This window comes from Cibotium barometz, chromosome 56 (assembly GCF_041138505.1).
Source record: "Cibotium barometz isolate CiBa-2024 chromosome 56, ASM4113850v1, whole genome shotgun sequence".
In the NCBI taxonomy this organism is placed as follows: Eukaryota; Viridiplantae; Streptophyta; class Polypodiopsida; order Cyatheales; family Cibotiaceae; genus Cibotium; species Cibotium barometz.
This window is the reverse complement of record NC_141101.1, coordinates 32,319,556-32,345,148: the sequence shown is the minus strand read 5'-3', so window position 1 is coordinate 32,345,148 and position 25,593 is coordinate 32,319,556. Positions and strand designations below refer to the sequence as shown.

The 25,593-nt window shown below is 44.7% G+C and overlaps 1 protein-coding gene across 1 annotated transcript in view; it reads right to left on the bottom strand.

Annotated features, from left to right (window-relative positions):
- Positions 1-25,593, bottom strand: part of LOC147607133 (Chlorophyll A-B binding family protein) — a 90,450-nt gene that overhangs the window by 29,923 nt on the left and 34,934 nt on the right. The window contains exons 4-7 of the mRNA XM_086791498.1: positions 19,755-19,895; positions 19,597-19,643; positions 19,314-19,400; positions 19,047-19,213 (exon numbers count right to left, since the gene is read on the bottom strand). Coding sequence (XP_086647624.1) covers positions 19,047-19,213; positions 19,314-19,400; positions 19,597-19,643; positions 19,755-19,895 — 442 coding nt within the window. The remainder of the gene's footprint in view (positions 1-19,046; positions 19,214-19,313; positions 19,401-19,596; positions 19,644-19,754; positions 19,896-25,593) is intronic.

The window sequence follows — 25,593 nt, the reverse complement described above, 5'->3', positions numbered from 1 at the left end:
CGACCTGTTTCCACACGAAACCCTTAGGCCTGTTTCCCTTTGAAACTTATGTCCTGTTTCCATACATCTAGTTACCTGTTCCCTCATGAAACATCTGGCAACATAGAGATGCCCATAACTGTAGGTCCCACTGTTCCTTTCTAGCAGGAAGAAAACAATCTGCTCCACGAGCACGCAGCCATGCGAGCTTGCATCACTCCCATGCCAAGAAACATAACCAAAAGACCTGTGCCTGTAGCCAAAAACCCAAGCACATAGCTGAATTTGCTACCAAACAAAATCAGCCCATAAACTGTCCCAAAACAGTCCCGAATCAAAGCATAGAAAGCTGAAAGTTCCATCAGTTGAACGCCATCGTCATGATGTCTATGTTCATGGAAAAACAGCCCTTGTCCACCTTTGTGTCACGAGAAAACCAACCCTTGTCTACTCTTCAGCAGAGGGAGAGAGAGAGAGAGAGAAAGGAGAGCATGTGCCGCAGCTTCCGCCCTTCTACTATTTCTCCTGCAGCTTGCCACCCTCTGGAAGAGATCTTGTCGGCCAATAGTCCTGACCACATGGAATCCAAGGCTGTACTTTTCTGCAGACCAGCCAGCCGCCTTGTACCTGCAGTTCAGCCCACGTGCATCATCCATGCAGCCGACTAGGCCCTGCAGTCCAGACCCTTGTGCATAAACAAAAACATGCGCTGCTCTATCCAGCGCTCCCTGTACACGCCTGCAGCAGAACTGTCCTGCGCCAGAATCTGTCCTGTCCGTACAGCTGTCCGTACAGTCGTACAGACCAGCCTGAACTCTCCTGTGTGCAGCCCACGTGTCCCTTCAGGCGACCAGCCCTCCTCCGAAAAGCACACCCGCCTGCTGTAGGGATAGGCGCCTCTTTTGCCTGCTAGCCCTCCTTTTACCCAAAAAGCACACGTGGCCCCAAATATAGCATAAGGGCCACGTTTCTTTAATAAAGGGCTTAATAAATGATTTTAAAGGCTTTTAAACCTTCAAAGCTAAAATCTCTTTGCCCCCTTCCACACATGGGGTTATCCACACATGGGCTTCCATCTTCACTCCCACCTGATGCCATTTCACACTGTCCACCATGTCCCCGTGCACATCTGCATCTTGTCCAGAGAAAAACACAGGTTCATGACATACCCCCCTCTTGAAAAATGGCAAGCGTCCTCGATTGCACTCAATGGCACAGTAAAGCATCTCATGAGCAAAGACACCCCATATGGCAAATACAATGGCCTTCCAATGCATCTGGATGATAGAACAATCATCCTGCACAATAAGCCACACTGTCCTCTTGCTTGTTCCTTCAGAACCTACAGCAAAAGTCTAAAACCAAATGGAAACACGTTAACTGTGTTAGCCAAAAACAAAACCATGCATCATTCTACATATGACAAGCATATGCATGACAAGCATATGCATTCGCAAACAATATGCTCCTCAAAATGCTCTACCTACTCCAAAGTAACAGTCTAAGGGCTGCTCGCAAGTCTTACGCCCATGGGCATCCCGCAGGACCCACGACTGATGGTACAACATGAGCATATGTAAGCACTCAATGCATCCAAACACTACATCCAGTAAGTACTTTCCCACATATGTTCGCATGGCCATCCCGCAGGAGTTACACCCAGTGGTGCATCCATGAACATAATAAAGCACTTGATGTATCATACCAACATACATGCAGCACATGACACAATGCAGAGTATTTCCCAATGTATTCTCAATGGTACCAGGATCCAATGGCACCAGAATACAAAAATACCTCTACCTCAAAAAGTGTATGCATACATGCACAAACAGAGTTCGATCCATATTTCCATGAACCAAACCAACTCTAGGACTGCTCGCAAGACTTATGTCCTCCATAGAGTTATCCATAGTTGCAGTTAGAGTTCCAGGTGCGCGCGACTGTGAACCTTACTCAACCACCATCTCCTGTGACTAGTACACAATATCATAGAAGTCCCATAAGCAGATGTACTGTCAGCCTCAGTACCTTCGGGTGAATACAAAGATGTCACCAAGCGACTCCTAGATAACAAATGAGCCTGTCTGTAACAACAAGGGAGCGGAGGTGCTACCCCCCTCTTGAGCATCAGGCAATGCTCCAGACCCATGCTCTGCTGAACCTGAATGAGCCGTAACAAGAGTCGACTCCAACTCAAAGGCATCAAGATAAAGCTGCAACTCCTGAGGTGAATCTGCTAAGTCACCCTCCTCCATCCACTTCGCATCCATCAGTGAACCTCCTCCATCCACTTCGTATCCATCAGTGAACAGCTCTTGAACTTCACAGGATAGCGACGGAAACTTTACCCTGTACCTAATGTGCCCGAATATGCTCAGGAATAAGAACCTCGTCAAGTTCCTCCACTTCCATCTGAGCCTCATCTGATACATCCTCAGGCACCCAAAACCTGCTTGCACTCCACCCAAGTGATAAGCACAAGTCCTCGATGAAGCATAGTAGATCACCACTAACATAGAAAGAAACTGTCTTCCGAACCCATGAAGCCTCTATGAAGATACCACCGGTGACAAACTGTCGAAAGCCATAGCCTTCAACGCATCTCCTGCACCATAACACTTCAACTGCTTCTTGTTCCCGGCCGACTACTTCTTGTCCTTGGTGTCTTTTCTCCTGAGCTTCATCTTCAGCTCTTGCTCTTCACCTCATATAGGCAAAGACACAAAATCCTGTACTGTGTCTTGCACTTCCTTTTCACTTTCCTCATGTTGAAGCTTTTGATGTGACTCTCATGAGACAACCACGAGCTCGCCCCCTTAGGAAAGTTGGCGATTGTCCCAACCAAAGCAACCACGGACTCGCCTCCTTGAGAAAGTCGACGATGTGTCCCGGCAACGGAACCTTGTAAACCGGCCTTCAGAAAGCAAAGGGCGGTGGAACAAACACTTGCACATAAAATACTTCAACACCATTGAGGACCTAGAAAAGGAAAACAAACAGGGGGAGCTAGAGTGCTCCTGCAAATAGTACACGGACACCGATTGGCCCCAAATCGCAGTGGCGCCCCTTGCGGTATTTCTTTAATTGATTTTAAGAGCTTTGATTACAATATAAGGCTGGTAATTCAGCCGTCCCAGTAGAACTCCTGAAGCCTGCAAAGAACCTGCATCTGGCTTCTTGTCCACACGGCATCCACAAACAAGTCCAGCCATTGTTCATATCAAAAGACCCTTCACATTGAGTCTGCATACAGAAGCTTTCTCCCATGGTCAAGGCTGCCACAACCATCCATAGCCTCTCACACTATGAACAGCATCACACCCTGACACATCCAGTGCTTCAGCATCACAACACAGACTCCCAAACTGTCTCTCAAAAGAGTATCACAGCACAGCATACCATACAGTTGACACACCTGTACAAACCCTCTCTACCATCCAAGGGTACTATCCATCTCTGTCATGGATTCCCTGTCCCTTGTCCTATCAGTAGCAAGGCTGTACCATGCATGTGTCCAATCCTGTACCTTCTGCCTGCATGTGACCTATCTCCTGGAGAAACCCAAAACATGTTTCCTCGTCGAGAAACCTACGACCTGTTTCCACACGAAACCCTTAGGCCTGTTTCCCTTTGAAACTTATGTCCTGTTTCCATACATCTAGTTACCTGTTCCCTCATGAAACATCTGGCAACATAGAGATGCCCATAACTGTAGGTCCCACTGTTCCTTTCTAGCAGGAAGAAAACAATCTGCTCCACGAGCACGCAGCCATGCGAGCTTGCATCACTCCCATGCCAAGAAACATAACCAAAAGACCTGTGCCTGTAGCCAAAAACCCAAGCACATAGCTGAATTTGCTACCAAACAAAATCAGCCCATAAACTGTCCCAAAACAGTCCCGAATCAAAGCATAGAAAGCTGAAAGTTCCATCAGTTGAACGCCATCGTCATGATGTCTATGTTCATGGAAAAACAGCCCTTGTCCACCTTTGTGTCACGAGAAAACCAACCCTTGTCTACTCTTCAGCAGAGGGAGAGAGAGAGAGAGAGAAAGGAGAGCATGTGCCGCAGCTTCCGCCCTTCTACTATTTCTCCTGCAGCTTGCCACCCTCTGGAAGAGATCTTGTCGGCCAATAGTCCTGACCACATGGAATCCAAGGCTGTACTTTTCTGCAGACCAGCCAGCCGCCTTGTACCTGCAGTTCAGCCCACGTGCATCATCCATGCAGCCGACTAGGCCCTGCAGTCCAGACCCTTGTGCATAAACAAAAACATGCGCTGCTCTATCCAGCGCTCCCTGTACACGCCTGCAGCAGAACTGTCCTGCGCCAGAATCTGTCCTGTCCGTACAGCTGTCCGTACAGTCGTACAGACCAGCCTGAACTCTCCTGTGTGCAGCCCACGTGTCCCTTCAGGCGACCAGCCCTCCTCCGAAAAGCACACCCGCCTGCTGTAGGGATAGGCGCCTCTTTTGCCTGCTAGCCCTCCTTTTACCCAAAAAGCACACGTGGCCCCAAATATAGCATAAGGGCCACGTTTCTTTAATAAAGGGCTTAATAAATGATTTTAAAGGCTTTTAAACCTTCAAAGCTAAAATCTCTTTGCCCCCTTCCACACATGGGGTTATCCACACATGGGCTTCCATCTTCACTCCCACCTGATGCCATTTCACACTGTCCACCATGTCCCCGTGCACATCTGCATCTTGTCCAGAGAAAAACACAGGTTCATGACAGATGGAGTCAGACTCCACGGTTGGAGTGACTCAGTTTGGGGAGGAGATCCAGACACAAGGACCTTGACATCAAGCTACAATTTTTCGCTACAATTTTTCCCTTGGCTCAAGAGCGGTTTCATGGAGCAGTAAGAGGCAACCAACTATTGCCTTATCGTCGACAGAGGCAGAGTACCGGGCTGCTTGTGGTGCTGCTTGCGAGGTGGTGAGGTTGCAGAGATTACTTGGCAGGATTGGGTTTCCACTGGTGGACCCCGAGGTCATCCAAAGGCGTTTTGTTCATGAAAAGATCGTTGCTGATGACATCTTGCTAGAGTTCTGTTTGACGGTGGACAATGCGGTGGACCTCTTCACGAAGTCTCTATCTCAGGCTTTGCTCCGGTGGCACTCCAGCTCACTGGGGTTGGTTCCACATCCAGGAGCTGAGAGGGGGTGTTAGCAGTCATCTCCTGTCTGTACATTTACACCACGGCCTCTGTTGTGGGTGTGCCCGCCTGATTTAGTTGTTTTCTCATTTTTCCCCACTCCCCATTTTTTTCACTATTTTTTCCCTATTTTATTTGGGTGTGGGAGGCTGTCCTATGGCTCTTGGCTAATCCAGGTGATGGCCGACTGCCCCTACTGCTCCACGATTCTCCTCGTGTGCTGGCTGACTATGAGTAGCTGGCTGACTAGTGTTGCAGCAGGTCGGGTGACCTTCAAAGGGCTGTCGACTGGTTTTTCTACTGGCCGACTGGTTGATAGGGGCCATATAAAATGGCCCCATGCCCCCACACAGTTTGTATTCAGTATTTCGGGATTTCCTTGTGTATATAGCACAGTTACACGCCTCTCTCTCTCCCTCTCTATTGCTATGTTTTTCTGCAGTGCACTTGCTCTTGTGTTTTCAGATCTTGTCTTCATCTCCGCTGTATATTCTGACAAAGTTTTATGATGGGTGGGAGCAGATGGAGAGACCACTAGTGATGATGATCTCCTACATGATCAGGAGTAAATCATCAGTACCACAAGAGATAGTCCGGGCAGAGATGGGAGCCCCACCGATCGTAGCCGAGGCCCTCTTCCAAACGGTCACTTTCATACATAGGCTTGATGGGAGAGAGTTAGGGTTTCATGTGGGAGACATACACAGAGAAGAAGGGAGAGAGAGAGAGAGACATGTGGGGATAAATCAACTCATAGTGTGAGTGTGTGACTCCCCTATCACACATGTATATTTGCTCTAGTACACAGTGTGCACTTAGTACATTAAAAGTACTAAGTGTACTATGTACCATAAAACTTATGGGCTAGTACACACTACAAGGGTGGGCATAATGCCTTTACCCCAACAACATTGTGGAGATAAGTCAACTCACCAAGTGTGAGTATGTGACTCCCCTATCACACATTGTTGATGGGAGAGAGTTAGGGTTTCATGTGGGAGACATACACAGAGAAGAAGGGAGAGAGAGAGAGAGACATGTGGGGATAAGTCAACTCATAGTGTGAGTGTGTGACTCCCCTATCACACATGTATATTTGCTCTAGTACACATAGTGCACTTAGTACATTAAAAGTACTAAGTGTACTATGTACCATAAAACTTATGGGCTAGTACACACTACAAGGGTGGGCATAATGCCTTTATCCCAACAACCTCCCACTTAAAGGCAAAGTGCCCTTAAATGAAGGAAAAGAAAAAATCAGCATGTACATGATAATATACAAGGCCATATCAAGGCTGAAACTGGCCTCATCCAATGCCCATCAAGTGTCTGCAATAAGCAAACCGCTCTGGAGGCAAACTCTTTGTCAACAGATCAGCCGGGTTGTCATCCGTATGAATCTTGACAAGCTGAATTTGCTTGTTCTCTATCACCTCTCTGATGAAGTGATACTTCACATCCACATGCTTCGTCTTTGCATGAAAAACAGGGTTCTTTGCCAACTGGATGGCACTCTGACTGTCACAATGCAATCGGCCTCTGTAGTAGATAAGGCAGTGCACTTCTGCATCCTGGATATCCATGACACAGCACCTCCTGTGAATGTAAACACATAACCGGTAGTACACCTCTTTGTTATCTGGATGACCGGCATAATCCGAATCCGTGTAACCATGCACTAATGCATCCTGTTTGCCAAAGCAAATGCACATATCCTGTGTGCCCTTCAGGTACTCATGACACCTTTCACTGCTTCCCAATGCTTCTTGCCAGGTTTGGCCATGTATCTAGAAACCACTCCCACTGCAAATGCAATGTCCGGCCTGGCAGCAACCATGGCATACATGAGACTGCCACAAGCTGAAGCATACGGAATCTTGGCCATATCAGCCCTGTCACTATCCGACTGTGGGCTGTCCATAGCACTGAGTTTCACATATGGAGGCAAAGGAGTACTAGTCTTCTTCCCCCCATCCATATTGAACCTCTGCAAAACTTTGCCAATGTATTCCTTCTGAGACAAATACAACACATGCTGATTTCTGTCCCGAAGTATCCGCATACCCAAAATGTGATTTGCATCACCCAAATCCTTCATATCAAAGGTTTGATGCAGCCTCTTTTTCAAGGCATCCATCTCTTTACGAGATTTCCCGGCAATCAACATATCATCAACATACAAAATGAGGATCAATAGACTTCCATCCAAAGCTTTCTTGGTGTATAAGCAGTGATCTATGTCACTCCTTTTGAAATCCTGGGATTTCATGAATGTATCAAATTTACGATACCATTCCCTTGGTGCCTGTTTGAGCCCATAAAGACTCTTTTTCAGCTTGCATACAAGCTTCTCCTTTCCATTTACTGCATAACCCTCTGGCTGTTGCATATATATCTCCTCATGGAGATCACCGTGAAGAAAAGCAGTCTTCACATCCATCTGAATCAAATCCAGATCATCATGAGCAACCAAAGCTAATACAGCTCTAAGTGTGGTCATTTTGACCACTGGAGAGAAGATCTCATCAAAGTCCACACCATATTCCTGCTTGAAGCCCTTAGCCATGAACCTGGCTTTGTATCTTGGCTTTGCATCAGGTGCAACTTTGAGCCTGTAAACCCACTTGCATGGCAAAACCTTCTTGCCTATAGGCAAATGCACCAACTTCCATGTTCCATTTTTGTGCAGAGAATCCATCTCCGACTTCATGGCACGCTCCCAAAGAGCCTTGTCAGCCCTCTGTAAAGCCTCCTTATAACATGAGGGCTCCCCACAGTCAGTGAGCATCAAGTAGTCAACCCCTGGAACAAACCTATCAGGGGGTCTGGAGGGTCTTGTGGACCTCCGTACCCAATGACCATCATTTGCAGGTTGCTGTCCAGCCTGCATATCACCTATTGGTGGCTCCTGTTCCATGCCATAAGGTTGAAAAATCATGCCCGGTATTTCCTCTAACTATGGGATATCCATAGGGATATCTTCTGCCATCTCTGGCTGTCCATTTGGACCATTTTCAGCACCATTTAAGGGCTGGTTTTGATGCTGTAATGGCTGATTTACAGCCCTTGGTTGTTGTCCATGATGTCCATCATCATCAAAGATGACTTTGCCAGGCTCCTGTTGCCTTGCAGGCTCCTTATACATGCATGTTTCATCAAAAATGACATCATTGCTGCGTATAATCTTTCTATTCACTGGATCCCAAAGTCTATACTCCATTTCACCTCTGTCACCATATCCTAGGAATATGCATTTGTGAGACTTAGGATCAAGTTTGGTGCGTATTTCCCTGCGTATGTGCACGTACGCAACACAACCAAACACTCTCAAGTGCTTGTATGACGGAGGCTTCCCTGTCCATACTTCCTCTGGCACTTTCCCACCAAGCCTCGTGTTAGGTGACCTGTTTATAAGATGAACGGCTGTCATAACAGCTTCAGCCCAAAAACCATGAGGTAACGCAACATGTGACAACATAGAACGGACCTTCTCTTGAATGGTCATGTTCATCCTCTCTGCTGTCCCGTTTTGTGGAGGATCATAAGGAGTAGAGAGCTCCCTCTTGATGCCTTTAGCATCACAAAAGTCCTGAAACTGTTTGGGCATGTACTCTCCACCATTGTCGAAACGCAAAGCCTTCAGTGTTTTGCCGGTTTGATTCTCAACATGAGCAACAAACTTCTCAAACATTGAGAATGTATCACTCTTCAAACGAAGAGGATAAACCCACACCTTGCGTGTGGCATCATCAATAAAAGACACAAAATATTTTGCCCCTCCCAAAGAAAGCTGAGGCATCTCACATACATCTGTATGCACAAGCTCTAACTGCATCTTTCTGTCCAAGAGCTTTCTTGTGGGGGCACTGGAGTTGCCTGCCATATATACAATGCTCACAAAACTGAAAACTTGAGAACTTTAGAGAAGGCAAGTAACCATAACGAGACAATTGCTCCATTCCTTTGACACTCATGTGTCCCAACCGGCTATGCCACATAGGCAGCTCGGTTGCATTTACATTAACATGGTGACAAACACCAGCATGCATGAAGTAAAGAGTGTCCACCTTAGAGCCCTTACTAATCTTCCACTTTCCACGACCAAATGTGGTAACATAATCAGCATCATCAAGCTGTCCAGTAGAAAGCAGGTTCTTCTTGATCTCAGGCACATGCCCCAAGGATGGGGTCAGATGACCTTCTAAAACCTGGCTTTGCCTTTATATAGGCTCCTCATATGCCCATAAACAGGCCGACCTGCTGCTGGCCAGCAGCAAGGACAAAACCCACAAATAAATATCATCCCGACTTCATCTGCATGCTCGTCCACGTGACCACCGATGGCTGTCCTGACCAAAAAGGGATTCTCCTGCATAAACCTGAGCCTTTAGTGCCCTAAACTTGCCCAAATAAGGGATTAGCCATGTACATGTGTGCACATGACATCCCCTCCTGCTAAACTTGATGACGGGATTCCAACCTTTGACCTTGGATGACTGTAATCATCCCCTTGTCACTTCATGGACTCCCAAACTTGTCATCCTTCCTTCCTAGCACCCCTTTTCACTGAAAACCTGGCCATGTCTCTGATTCCATTCCATATCTTGAGATCTGTGCATCTGTTCCACTTTCTCCCCTTGCGTTCATGCCCTATCCCTGAACACTACATTGGTCTTCTTCCCAACGTTGATCATGGCATCCTTGCTCCGCCCCTTTGGAACAGTTTTCCCGAGATCCTTCCTTGGCATCCCCAAAATGGCATCCAACTGTCAAGTCTGCCATCTCCCTAATCACGGTTTTGTCCTTGGAATCAGCAGTGAAGCACAATGGGAGTCAGCGTAGATAGCTGTATTTGTAGTTTATTATATGGTACAAAAAGATGTCAATGTAACTCTACAAATTCTGTGGCCTTTGGCCTTCCAAAAGGGTACCTAAGACCTCACTCTTGGCCTATCCCAAGGATGGGATCAGATGACCACCTAAAACCCAGCCTAGCCTTTATATAGGCTCCTCCTACGCCCATAAACAGGCCAACCTGCTGTCGGCCAGCAGCAAGCATAAAACCCACAAATAAATATCATCCCGACTTCATCTGCATGCTCTTGTCCATGTGGCCAATGGCTGTCCTGACCAAATAGGGATTCTACTAGATAAACCTGGGCCTTGCTAGTGCCCTAAATTAATGTTTATATGCTGCCCACATCAAGGATTATATAGCAAGGTCTCTATAAGAAGGGCCAAGAATTAAATTCTAGAATAGCATAATAAGGTATTGAGATTAGCCATGTCCATGTGTGCACATGACACAGAGGAGTGTTGGGGGCGAGGATCTCTAAGAGTAGTGACTCTCTTAGTCGGCTGGAGCTCCAATAGGAAGAGTCCAAGGCACCTTTGATCTAGGTACTCCATGACCAAGATAAGGGTCCAAATCCCTCTCTGAATAGAGAATGGAATCTCCCTCTGATCTCATAGTAGACTGGGCACTGGCAAACATAGTGCTCCAAAGACTCAACCCACGTCTAACAAAGTCTACATGTCCTGTCATCTCTGGGTATCCACTCAGCTCTGCCAGTCTCTATCCTAATTCTATGGGATAATACTCTAAGCTGGCCAATGGATATCCTCATAGCATGGGACATGAAGACATCGAGATAACCTAGTCTCTGTGTGAAACCATCTGCTGTGAATCTCAAGAAATGATCTTTGTAGTACTGCATCTTGGTAGGCAATGGGCCTACTGGTGTGATTCATGTGTTATGTGTGTGTAGCCCCTGTAGATCGTATCGGATCACCCAATTGCTGTCATCATGTGTAAGACTACTGAATAAGGAATCTCAATCATATTGAAATGGAAGGAGCCGGTCCATCTATAGTCCATGTGCCTAAAACCAAGCAAGTACTATGCCATACCAAGATGAATGCTCTCCTCTAGCTGCTATCTGATGTGATGACTATAGTGAAAGTCGAGGGAATAAGGAGCTACATGCATAAGTGCCGGGGTGACTAGAGTGTCAAAAAGCCAACCCTTCGTCCTAGGTGCGACTATTTGGCCTTCCTAGCTCTATTTCACATGATGAAACCCATGTCTGGACACCACACAGGTGGAAGAAGACATGGGGACAGGGTCCATAAGGTTTGGTTAAGAAAAGCACCATTCTTGGTCAAAAAGCAAGAAAAAGCAAAAAGTCAAACAAGGTTAACCGCGAGCCAAGGGCACCATTGGAAAGAGGAGACTGAGCCAAGGGCACCATTGGAAAGAGGAGACTGAGCTAGACCAAAAAGCTAAAAGGCGCTTTCTCAAAAAGCAACTCTAAGGCCAAAAAGCAAGGCCTTAAAGCCAAAAAAGCAAAGTACCAAAAGTTGAGTAATATTTTATTAATAAAAGTAAAAAGAGCAAAAGCAAAGGCAAAAAGAGAAAAGCAAAGCATAAAAAGGCAAAGCAAAAGCATGAAAGCTTTTTGGCAAAAAGCATGATCTCTTACAAGTATAAAAAGGATTGGACTTCTCTTATAGTACCATAAAAAAGATCATTGAAGATTGAAGGAGATTGTGGAGTGTGTGCGAGCATCATTATGATCATGGAGAGCTTCTTTTTCGCCATCAACACCTTCTCCAACTTTCAGAAACCCTAAAACTGCTCCAAAAACCCTAAAAACTGCTTTTTGGAGGTTTTTATCACCCAAAAACCATTAAAACAGGTTTTTATCGCCCTAAAACCATTAAAACAGGTTTTTATCAATTTTCTTGCCAGAAAGAGCTTTTTCATGGTTTTCTTCATCGACCAGGCTGTAGGAGTTGTGGAGATTACTCATGGGAACTTGGACCACTTGAACTTGGATATGAACTTGGACATGAACATGGAACTTAGACATATAGCTTGGACATGGACTTGGACTTGGACTTGGATTCATTGGATTTGGTACTAGCCTAGGAGAGATACTTGTGGGTCATCCCCGTGGTGTGCTCAGCATCAAAGATCTCGTGCCTTGACATCGACATCGACATCGACTTGGATATCCTACATCGGCATATTGTTTGTTTTGTATTCATTGATTGTATTGATCCTGGCCAGCGTGCCCGTGGATTGTTCTTGAATAAATTCCTGAAAGGGGGCGGGGCCTGTTTCCCGCTCAATGTGGTGTATTGTGCAAGATCCCTATTCCCTTCTCTCTCTCCCCTCTCTCTCTCTCTCTCTCTTGGACACGATCTCTCTCTCTTGGACACGTGGTTGAGTCTGTCACGGCACGCCCCACTGGGCTTACAGTGGTATCAGAGCAGGATTTCTCTTGAAGAAACTTTCTTGGGGTGACAGAGCCATGTCGAGAGAAGAGGGAAACCAAGGGTCTAATGAAGGGAACATCTATCAGGCCGATCTAGGCCTTCAAGTTAAAAACTAGGATCGTTGATCCCTTATTCATGAGACCGCAACCATGTCATCAGAAGAGTACCATAACTTTCAGTAGTTCAAACAATTTCTCAAAGACGAAGAGTGGAGAACCACGAGGGCACGGGACCAAAGAAGGGCTCAAATCTTTGAAGATTTCATCAAGTATCGAGCCACCGTAGCCGAAGAAGTTGCTGCTAAAGCCATCTTCGAGCCAAAGGAGTCACCATTGCAAGAGAATCTAGAACTACCCGCTCTATTTATCATGGAGGAGGCAAGGAAGCTACGCCTAGGCCTACTCTTTCAGATGATGTTTTCTCAAGACAGGTAAGGGAAAGTAAGGCAAAGAAGCTAAAGAGATCGGAAGATCATCACATTGACATCATGCCAGGAAGTTCAACAAATGGTTGCAATGGTGCTTAGCCCATTGCATGTTTTGACAAATAAAGCCATGGGATCTTTGTGGACCAAAGCTGAAACATAATCCTTTTGAAGCATTGAGACTTTATGCTAGCAAAGGTGTCATGGTTGTCCGTCCATCCTTCTGTGGTTAATTGGGGATGCCTAATTACCACTATGTTCAAAGCATGGCACTTGGGTGATTCCAAATATTCCATGTGTAGGACATGAAATTAGGGATAGCTGGAACTAAGTGTTGGATTTATTAATTATGTGCTGTCAGGGACTTGTAGCATGTGTTGCTAACTCGTAGTGTGTTTGAATGGACAACCTTGTAGGTTGGTGAGATTAACGGACCTCGTGCTCATAAGCCGGTTTGGCTGGGACGTGATGGCAAGGATATGGTGCGAGCTATTACCGGGATGGTTCTCATTTTGATATTTTTGCCGTAGTGTCTACTACGAGATTTTGTATTTGGCCGCCCCATTTTGATGTATTCGGGCGTGGACCTATTGAGCCGCCCACTTTTGTTATATTGGGCGTGGATTTATTTATTTGCATGTGAATTAGCCCTTGGGATTCTTTTTGTAATTATCCTTTAGTGTTTAGATAGGAACACTTTACCTAAGCTTGTGTTAAAAGCAACCCCCATTTTTGTAAAGGGCAAGCCCATGCATAAGCGTGCATCTATTTTTGGCTTATGGGCTTTTTTTTATTAATAAAGCATAAATACTCAAGAAGTGGAAGGAAGCCGACACTTCTTGAGGGGGGATAGATTGCACCCAATGATTCTCTCTTGTGTTTTTATGCTATGTTATGTTTTTATGATATTTATTAATTTTTCGGTTATGGTAATTTGATTGAAGTGATGAACCAGTTGGTCTTTGTGTGTCTCCCCATGATCCTAGTGGTTTCAAAAGGACCAGTGTTGGATATTCTAGACCTTTTTTGTGGTTGAACATGATGAGCATGCATTGGAGCCGTCTTGAACCAAAAAGGCCATATTGTGGCCTAGAAACGTCAAAGACAACAAGGTAGCAGATGCATTATCTCGGAGAGCCTTGAGCCATGAGGTTTCTATGGGTTACCCTATGGAATGTGGATTTCACTTTGATGAAGGATCTTTATGCTACCATGGAAGACTTCAAAGATGTTTTGAAACAGATTACAGAATAAAGATGTGGTGACTTTCTATGTCATTAAAAAGGGTTTTTCTTATGATGCAAATCCATTTATGTGACAGAAAGGTTCGAGGCCAAAAGTGAACAAAGAAAAGCCATGCTCCACCTTACGCAAAGAAAAGAAGCATATTGACTACAACTCAAGCTTTGGAAAGCTATTTTTATTGGCCTCGTATAGAACATTGAGTTATATGCTTGAGAATGTTTGGTTTGTCAGAAGGACAAGTTTGACCAACAAAAGCTAGCAGAATTATTGCACCCATCGAATGTTCTATGGGAGAGTATTGCTATGGATTTTATCTTTGGATTGCCAAAGTCAAGGAATGATGGTATATGGACCTTTCACGATACCAAGAAGATCAACCATGTATGTCATCGGTTGGACCTTTCAGATCATTGGAAGATATATAATGTTTTCCATGACAGTTTATTGAAAGCATGTACAGGTTATCCCCAGAGAAACTTGTTTTGAAGGATCCACCAAAACAGAGGTGAAAGAGCTGGAACAGATTGTGTTTCATTCTGTGAGAAAAAGAGGAAAGACAATGGTCAGAAAGTTCCTCTTGGAATTCGAGAGTTATTCACTATTGGACGCGAAATGGATGCCAGAGGAGTAGTTCTAGGACTATCCACATATACTTCAAGCTTACGAGGAAGTGGTTGGTCCAGATATATTTGAAGTACAGATATGGACGTTTTGCAATCAAGATTGATTCAAGAGGGAGAGATTGTGCCTCTAGCTCTCTTCATTGTGTATATATATATATATATATATATATATATATTGGACTGGAACTGACCGTTATTCTGCTTATAATGGTTACTTGGACATGCTCTAGTTTAAGTAGCAACGATGCCGGATAGCCCAAGGAGTAAGATTTGTACATGGGACGCAACGATGCCAGATGACCCATTGAAAGGCAACGATGCCAGATATCTTGGACTTCGCAGTCGGGCGGTCATTGCAACCATATGGCCCAAATGACTGTATTGGATTTCGCAGTCGGGCGGTCATTGCGACCAGATGGCCCATATGACTGTATTGGATAACAAAGTCAGGCAGTCAATGCGACCAGATGACTATGAAAGAACTCTCGGGCGGTCCTAGTGCCCAGATGGCCTTGAGGATAGTTTGAGCGGTCTTAGTGGCCAAATGGCTCAGCACGGTTTCGATGAAACCAGACAGGACAATCCATGAACAGGAGGATCATTACTTGTGCATTGCATACTGATGTATATTTGAATTTATTTGACTTTGTGTGCTGTTTTTGATGTATGGACAATGCTTGGGTTTATGGCTTGTGATAGTCCACTGGCTCCAGACTACCTGGCCAATACCTAGAATACCCAGTAGACGTGAATGATGCATACTTGTTTGTTGACTAGCTTGTGTCTAGTTTTTGCAGAAGGTGAGTATACATTTATTTTATCTAACACATGTGATAGGCCATGAAGATGTACCATCAAGCACAAGGACTTCAGTCAAAGAAAAGACATTGAGATGTTGCCAGATAAGCAGATGAGACCACAGATTTAGGAAAAGACCAGATGCACAAGCTCACCAGATGGGACTCATACCTTGAAACATATGGATGTACTTGATAAATAGGAACATGTCCAAATTCACCTTTTGGGAACATGCATGTTATATACTCATGGTAGTCAACCCACAAGACTATATAACTATCAACTCCATCTTTCAAGGTGCTTGATGTACCTTGAAAGATATGGACATGCTTGAAAGGACAACTACGATGTAAGAGGGAGGGAATGTAACTATTTGGCCTTCCTAGCTCTATTTCACATGATGAAACCCATGCCCGGACACCACACAGGTGGAAGAAGACATGGGGACAGGGTCCATAAGGTTTGATTAAGAAAAAGTAACATTCTTGGTCAAAAAGCATGAAAAAGCAAAAGTCAAATAGGGTTGACCGCGAGCCAAGGGCACCATTGGAAAGGGGAGACTGAGCTGGACCAAAAAGCTAAAAGGCGCTTTCTCAAAAAAGCAGCTCTAAGGCCAAAAAGCAAAGCCTTAAAGCCAAAAAAGCAAAGCACCAAAAGTTAAGTAATATTTTATTATAAAAGTAAAAAGAGCAAATGCAAAGGCAAAAAGAGAAAAGCAAAGCATAAAAAGGCAAACCAAAAGCATGAAAACTTTTTGGCAAAAAACGGTCTCTTACAAGTATAAAAAGGATTGGACTTCTCTTGTAGTACCATGAACAAGATCATTGAAGATTCAAGGAGATCGTGGAGTGTGTGCGGGCATCATTATGATCATGGAGAGCTTCTTCGCCATCAACACCTTCTCCAACTTGCTTTTCAGACGTACGGTAAGCCCTAGACTTGTATGGGCATATGCATGGGCGATACGGACGCGTGTACGAAGCTATACGGACACATGTACAAACAGAAATTTCAAAAACCCTAAAAATTTTAGAAACCCTAAAAACTGCTTTTTGGAGGATTTTTATCGCCCAAAAACCATTAAAACAAGTTTTATATCAGTTTTCTTGCCAGAAAGAGCTTTTTCATCGTTTTCTTCATCGACAAGGTTGTAGGAGTTGTGGAGATTACTCATGGGAACTTGGACCACTTGAACTTGGATTTGAACTTGGATATTGTCACATGCACTCTGCACTCAGTGCATGGTGACAAACTGGCTCATCATCAGCAGTGTAACATTTGTACATTATTAGAACCCAGTAGGATGATATTTGTCGTACGCCGTGACCCCATTGTACATCCTCAATCTTGGATAAGTCAGCCACAAGCTACGTAGGTCATTCCTCAACCTTAGCGGGTCAGTCAGTCAGTCAAGTCCCTTAACCCACTTGGAGAGAATCATTCATGCATGTAGAGTCAGTAGAAGCCTTAGGGTTTGCATCAAAAAGCACTCTATGCATGTGCATCATTTAGAACATCCCAGAAGCCTTAGGGAATTTACTAGGATTTATCTGGTATTTTTCCCATATTTTAGGGTATTTATTTAGCATTTAATGTCATTTATAAACATAAAGTTTATTAAAGTTATGACCAGCCAACTTGACCAACCCCTAACTAGTATAAATAGGCTTGCTCAGTGCTTAGAAGAGCATTCAGTCTTCAGAAGCTAGGCGCCTTCATCCTCAGCCTTAGGAGCATCCCCGCCTTCAGCCCTAGACTAATCCAACCCTATTGGAGCTTCTGCGTTTGCTTCTCCAGCCAGGCGGTCTTGCGTTTTGCTTCCAATCAGCCCCCGCAGTTCAACGCAGCAGTCTAACAGCACTTGCAATTCAACGCAACAGTCCAGGCACACTGCCCAGCAGCTCTACAGTCCTTGCAGATCCTAGGCACAGCCAGTCAGGTCATAGGCACAGCCAGTCAGCACTTCCACATGCCCCAAACAGCACATATCTCTGCGTTTCTGCATATAACAGAGCCGGCAGGTGTTCGGTCCAGACCAGCCTTGCGTTTCAGTTTGCAGCAATCCTACAACAGTGCCTCCGCCCTCTGTGCATCATCCATACATGCTACAGTCATCTGGTGAAGGTAACATATCATTCATAAGCATTTACAGCATAGTTACATAGCTTAGAACAGTCCACCGCAGTCCTTTCTCAGCCTCAGGTGTGCAGCCCTTCCTCATGCCCTTGGGAAGAGTACATAGGCTCGAGATCAATTCATTGAGGTGTTTCTACAGCCGTGTACAGTTCAGCCAGGCTTCCGATCCTCCAAGATCTTGTGTTTGGCTTATCTACAGTCCACGTCATTCTCTCTAAAGTAATAAAGCAAATACTATCTCGTTAACGCGATAGGGAGCCCTTCAGTGGGTAATTCGGGACCCAATCTGGTGTACACTTCTCATATATCTCTCTCTCATCTCTTTAAAGTTTGAAGTATTAAAGTGGATTGCTAAACTCACGAAACTCGGGATACAAAAGACGGTGTGAGCATTTGTGTGACAGGATCTTCCAATACAAAGACTTCCGCTGCATATTACATTGGTATCAGATTCAAATTGTTCACACACACCGTATCCTAGCGTGGGGGCATTAGATTGCGTTCCGGCACGACCACTGACTTCAACATCATGTCTACATAAGAGAGTACTCATCAGCCGGAAGACGTCTCCCCCGAAGGAGACCGTGTTCTTCCGCCTACAGCAGACACCATAGCTCTTCTTAGAGCTCAGAACCAGCTGCTCATGGAGCGTCTCCAACTCTTGGAGGCAACAGCAGCACATCCTCCTCCGCCTCCAGCAGCACCCGACTACATCTCCCTCTTCTTTCCGATGGAACAACAAAGGAGAGAGAATGAGGCCGGAAGGGAAGAAGAAAAAGCAGAAAGACGGGACTATGAGGAAGCCCAACACAGGATTGACGAAGACCGGCGGGGCAGGCTGAATTCGCCGCTCGGGAACACCAACGTGAGCTTAATCGAGAACGTATGTTACTCGAGCACCAACGGGAAAAGGCAAAAGACATGCACGTGTGATACGGCATTTGATGGCCTAAACGTGGGATCACGAAGCAGCCATGACATTAAGGAATGGCCACCAGTCAGCCATCTCCTCTAGGAAAATGGGTCATTTTCGAGGTGGGAATGGCCTTCCTGTGGCCATTCCCTAATTCTTCTAGGGACAGGCCATGATGGACTTCCTTCAACAACTAGGAATCGGAAGCCCCCCGCACCCCTCCCCCCCCCCCGATAGAAAGTGACCCTGCCTGCAGATTGTATTTTGAGAAATCCTCTGGTGATTATGCTACACCTAATAAAAGACTCCTTATTTTCTTATTCTTCTTAAAAATTCAAAGAGAAATCTGAATAATAATCAAAGATTCAGAAAAGACAAAAAACAAAATTTAACACAATCAATCCTTACATTTGTTTCCCAAAGAAAAAAGGAAGAGTAAGGACTCTATCCAGAATAAAAATTATGATTAGGCTTATGCACCTCTTTTCTCTAGCCTTTCTCTTGGCCAGTTCAATTTCTGGTGCCAATTTTTGTGCTGTGGCCTTATAATCTTGCATTCTCTCTTGAAGCTGGGCTCCCAGGGAACTATTTGCAATGGCTTTGACGATTGTGAAGGGAAATGCAGAAAATAGCAAAACCCCTGCCAGCTGAGAAGAAAGAAAAGAAAAAGTTGCACAAAAAAAACCAAAAAAAAATTGCCAGAAATTTAGTAATAATAAATAATAAACTTACTGAACTTAAACTTACCTCTTGCCAGGAGGCTTTGCATACAAGACCACAAGACTGGCATTTTTTCTGTCCAGCAAACCTTGATTTCTTTCCATAAGCCTGGCTCTGAAAATTGGGTTTGGGGTGGGGGGATGAATTTTATTTTTATTTTTTTAATCCTACATGATAATTACAATTTTTACAAATATGGCTCTGCAAATGGGAAGGGAGAAAAACAGAAAATGCCAGCTTTTTTTTTTACAAAAACAAGACAGAATTTTGCAGATTCGTTCAGAAAATGTAATTCGATAGATGAACTCACGTATAGGCCTAGGTGTGCACCGAAGAAGGGGGAGACCTTGGCCGTCCCTGCAAGAAGAGGCGAGCCTGTAGCCATGTAGTACAGCAAGACCGCAAAGAGCCTAGGCCTTTTAACACGTGCCACATGCACCCGTGTGACTCACTAGAAGAGATCTTTACCTTCAAGATAAGTAGAGATGGGGCACCAGTCCGCGTGGTTAAAACGTGTGGGTATGTGCGTGAAGGTCCTGAGTTCAAGCCTTAGGGGCACCTCAGAGCGGTATACCTTACAAATTAGAAAAGTAGAGAAGAGATCTTTACCTTCTAGATATTAATCGCTAGATAAGTAGTATGGTTAGAACGGAGTACTAAAAGACTAGATAAGTCGCGTTAATCGCTCGCTAAAGACAAGAGCAGGTTATTCCAAATCAAATGATCTGCGTTGCAATCCCTCCCACTCAAAGTTAGGGAAAATATATATTATACTAAGAATAGTTATGTACAAGACTCAAGTACATCATATCCTAAACTCCCACCATATCACTGTTTAACAACTTGCAAATCAAATCCCACCTCTCATCTTCCCAAACAACAGAGGATTGCTCCCAAGAAATGTGAGCCTATTTGCATATACAAGTAGAAATAATAGCCTTTGTGGTGTAGCCTTTTGGGGATTGCTTCTCCATATACTCTCCTTTCGTCCAAACTTTTACCACCACTGGTCTTCTACCCAAAAGGGTTCTCAATAAAAACAACAAATGTATAGACAAGCTGCTTCTCCTTCAAATACCACCTTTTGGTCTTTGGCCCATAGTTAAGTAGTGTAGTTTAGCCTTCAGCTCCATACTTGTATAACCCTACCACATGATAGCATTTGTTAGAAAACCCTAGTATGTACAAGAGCCTCCTCAATCAGAAGTCAAGTCATCAAATCCCAGACTATAGGGCCTGAATCAGCTACACCATAGCCCCATCATTCATTTAATTAACATAATATACAGACCAGCACTTATATACACACCTATACATCAATTCTAACACATCAACCCCTTGGCAAGCCTATTTTTGAAATATTATACTATTCCTAGAGTTGCATATCTCCCAAAGACAACAACATCTAATAATACTAAAAACCAAATTAGCATCCCCATCAGCCCCACAAACAATCTTCCCAACACCCAGACCCCCCAATATCCCTGCATCCCTATACTACATGAAACCCATTTCCCAATCTTGCCCCACGTCCCTCTAATAGCTAGTTTAGGGTTTAGCTCTAACACCTTAATGCTACTACATATACTGCCATAGATATAGATATCTCTCTCTATCTCTAGAAACTTTAAGACATTGTCTCCAATAGATATAGATTGCATTTCTCTCTCTCTCTCTCAACTTCAAGACACCTGGAAGAAATTTCACATACTCCTTCTCGAATCACAAGTGCGTGTTTTTGTGCTCCGCCTATGAAGATATCAACAGCCCGGACAAGAGCTCACCTTGACAACCCGATTTCTTACACCCCCTCAATGTTCACCCCCTTAGGTGAACTACCCCTTTAACCCAATGTCAAGTTGATGAAGATGATGCTCCAACATATCTCTCCCAAGAGCCTTTGTGAAGATGTTTGCACAATTCTTCATCATCTAGACTACAGCTAGCTTGACTTATCCATCTATAATCAGTTTTTTGTGCACAAAGTGATACTATTTCAAAGTGCTTTATACAAGCATGGAACAACGAGTTCTTTCAAAATGTAAAAATAAAGCTACTAAAATGGCACCAATTATGCAACCCCCAAACTGGGACAGAATATTCCTTGGGTTTGTTAACGCATCCGAAGTGGCCATCTAAAGTGTTCTATGTAGGAATCACACAAAGGATGGTTTCGACTAGTTTACTATGCAAGCTGAACGCTATCTAGAGCAGAGAACCACATTTAAATCCATAAAAGCAACCCATACACCAAAAGAAGAGAAATAGCGCATTCCTTTTCAAGAGGAAGGGGTATTATCCATCCTTTGAACCATGAGAAATAGTTGTGAGGAGGAACATGGATGATACTACAAGACACAAATCATCAACTGAGACTCAAACTGGAGATTTCTATGGGGCTAAGATGATTTCGCCATACATCATGGCATGACGTATAAAATCCATGACTAAAGGTGTTCATACAGAGGTTGGAATTGAAGTGAACATGGAAATCAAAACAATACAAGCTTAAATCTATCCATAGAGGGAAAATAATCTCATGACCTTTGAACTTTCAGATTTGTTAGGCCAGTCTACACTATAAGCTCATCCTAAATGGATTCCTTTCACAAAAGATATGAATATGCCATGTTTGGGGTGGATTGTATAGATAACCCATATGTAAACTAACCCCCAAAATGGTAAGCTTTTTGGAGTTAAGTGTGAAGAAAATCTAATTTTGAGGTGTGGTTGGATCATTGCTAATGCTAAACCCTACTTCACCACCAACATAATGGTATCAAAGTTTAGAGAACATGGAGATAGTGGTACCATTTACATCAAAGAGGATTCTACATTAAGTAATCTCTATAATGCTCAACACAAAAGGATTCTTAGCAAAAACTCCTCTACTTGAAGACCTACCTTGTTCGTCAAAAGGAGGTAAAAATCCCTTTCCCCATCAAAGCCTCTGTTAACCTATGAACGGACATTAAGACGTACTATGTTTTACGTCATTAATTTAAATATTCTGAGTCATGGGCCGGGCTTGTCGGCACCATATGTTAAGGATGAAGGGATTGGGTGATCACCGATGAGAGGCGCACCTTGAATATCAGTAGGATAAGGGTTAGGGTCGGCCGGCCATGTATGGGCGCCCAAGTGTGAACAACCAAGTCACCTATAAGAGTCAAATGTAACCCTAAAATCCTCATTCTCATGTGTTGTGAATACAAGAGTGCTCTTGCCTTATCTCCTTGGTTTCCTTCTCCTGCGTGTGTGTGTGTGAGAGAGAGAGAGAGAGTGAGAGAGCGATCGAGCACTGTGTAGCGGCACGGCGGCGGTGGCGAGGCGGTAGAGCGGCGACGGCGGCTCCTCCTTCATGGCTGCGACGTGGGAATCCTTCAAGGCGGCAGTTAAGCGATGAGTGACACACCTTTTGCATTCTGTTTGAGCTTGCCTTCCCTGGTTGTATACTTGCAGCCAATCGTGGCTCGCATACGGTGTTCGGCAAGTCCCCAGCTACGACTTGTGCGGCAAAAGCGCACATTTTTGGCGCCGCTGCCGGGGAGTTGCCCTGCACCAAGCTCCAGTTTGCAGAGCTAGGGCTCCTGCGTGAAGTTTAATTTACACTGTAGGAAAGCGACTGTGTGTTTGTTGTTGAGGTGTTTCTGTGTTTTGCAATCTGTCTCTGTAATTTGTCTTCTGCATTTCTGTTATTTTTCCGCTCCGCGTGTGGGTGTGTGTACTGTTATCTGGTTTTCTGCGCGAGAGGAGGATTTCTGAATCCCCAGCAGACCTGTGCTGTGTGCGAACGGCGCCGCGGCCAAGGCTGAACCCTAGAAAGAAACCCTAGAAAACTTTTCTCCAAAAAAAAAGAAGAAAAATTAATGTCAAAAAATAAAAAATTAAAAAATTAAAATTAATTTTTTTTAAAAAAAAAGAAAAAACCAAATGTATGGAGAGGAAAGATTTTTTAATTGGAGAAAAAATTTTTGAAAAGAAAGAACCCCAATGGATCCACGACCCCGGCCTCGGTCTCGGTCTTTTGATATATATATATATATAGGAGAGTGAGTCTCCATAGCTTTCTTTCAAGTGGGAGCTTATGGGAAGTCATGCCCTATATGTAGCCCACTCCCCAAGGAGTAAAGTGAGCATGTGGGATAAAGCCCTCACCCTTCCCCCATAGGGAAACGGACTGTTTTGAGGACCACAGGAGCTCTGTATAGGCGAACACGGTGCTGTAAAGCACGCTAGGACCCTTTAAACGATACGCTCGTTTCGAGCTATCACACGCCCTAGTCCAAGTTCGACCGTAAGTAAGGGGGTCAAAAATGAGTTAAAAACAATCTAAAAACAAGTAAAAACGGGGTGCGAAACACCTAAGAAACCACTTGTGTGAGTTTCAAGGGTAGTTACCAACGCACGTAGGGTACCCACGTCACATGCATCTACGTTCTGGTCGGGTGCTAGAGCCTGAACCACTAGAAAGCGTTTCAGTTTACGCAGGCTCACACCATCCCTCCACGTTAGCATCTTGGCCTTCGGCTGGAACCCAAGGGAGTGTAACCCAAGATCCACGAATAGTGGATAGTGACTCATCCTCTGACTCAAAAGCCATGGAAGGGCACCTTACCAAGAACCCTGAGAAGACAAGCCAAAACATGCCAGTGTGGGCTCCACAACCCGGATCTAGCATGTTTAGTCGTCTAATAGAGACCTTTAGTAGAGCTACACGCTCTGAGCATGCGACAAGCGAAGTAAATGAAGAAGGAGGGGTAGTAGACTCACCATTCACATCTTATGTAGACCCTACCCTCCCAAAGAGTGTCCATGTGGATATTCTACCCACTTCGTTTAATGAGGACCCTACTGAGCTACCACATTCCGATGCTCTTCTTAAAGTAGAGGTCCCTAGAAGCCAATCCATAAGAAGTGACATTGCGTCCACTTCAAGAGAACCGTTTGGCACACCAAGTCTGGATGGGATATTTCTCAATGAAAATTGGGAATATGATCTACACACAGAGACTCTAACTGACCTATACATGGGCTACACATACCATGTAGGTTGGTTAGAAGTCCTACGATCTACATCTAGCGCCACTAATCTAGAGGAGCAACAACACATGATATGTGAGGTTATTCATAGAATTATCCAAATTGAGAGGCAAAATAGGGGAGTGAACTTAGGTTCCACTGGCCCTATGAGATTTTTGGATACAGGCAAGGCCAAACAACCAACCCTATCACAATTGGATGGAGACTCCCTCGGTGAGTCCCATAGACCCTTCATATGTTGTTTCGCCTGGAATCTCAATGCAGGTTGAGCCCACGAGCAGTAACTTTAGTTTTCCAACCTTGGCTCAACTTTCCATTAAGGAATCCACAATGCCTACCCCAATGATGAGCATAACGGAAAGTGCACCTGTTACCGCTGTAGTTAGTACGACGCCGTTACCTAGTGGAACAGTACCTACAACAGTGCGTGCCAGTGCCTATCGTCCCTATGTACCTATCTCTACTCATGCTCATGTAGCTCCTACGCCTCTTAGTATGCCAATGGCGTATGCTCCACGACCGCCTTATCACCACCCTTATCCAATAGGAGCTAGGCCTAGTCACATATCATATCCTACGTCATTTGCCAACATACTCAGACCAACGCCAACTCCTATCAGCCAGGCTATCCTAGAAGTGCCTCCACCAGCTATGCCTGCTCACCTGGGTGATCTCGCAGCGTTTGCTCAGACGATCGGACGATCCATTGCGGAAAACATGCGGGGTATGCCTGAGAGAGAACCTAGAAGCAAGGCAGCACAAGTGGCTAAGCTCACTCAAAACTTTAGTGGTAACGAGGATGTTAGGAAGCACATTGAAGTCTTTGAACACGCGTGTGATTCCTTGGAAGAGCACAATGAGCTGCATAAGTGTAAAGCCTTAGACTTAACCTTGAGTGGCAAGGCCGGAGATTGGTATCGAACCTTAAGGGTTGAAGAGCGCACTCACTACCCCACTCTCAAGAGATTGTTCTTGAAAGAATACATACGTGAGGGTGTGCTTTGGGGAGTAGCATCTCAACTCCAAAAAGCTGAACGCGAGGAAGGGGAGTCAGTGAGAGACTTTATAAGTCGATTGAAGCATCTAAATTCTCGCTGCACTCCCGATGAACGCTTCAATAACAACCAACTCCTCGATAGATTCATCCGAGGATTGCGCCACGAGGACATTTACAATGGCCTAGTCATTAGAGGTCTTACAACGTGGGAAGCAGTCACTGCCAATGCAATCCAGTTAGAAGATAACTTGATGATTGCAGGTAAAA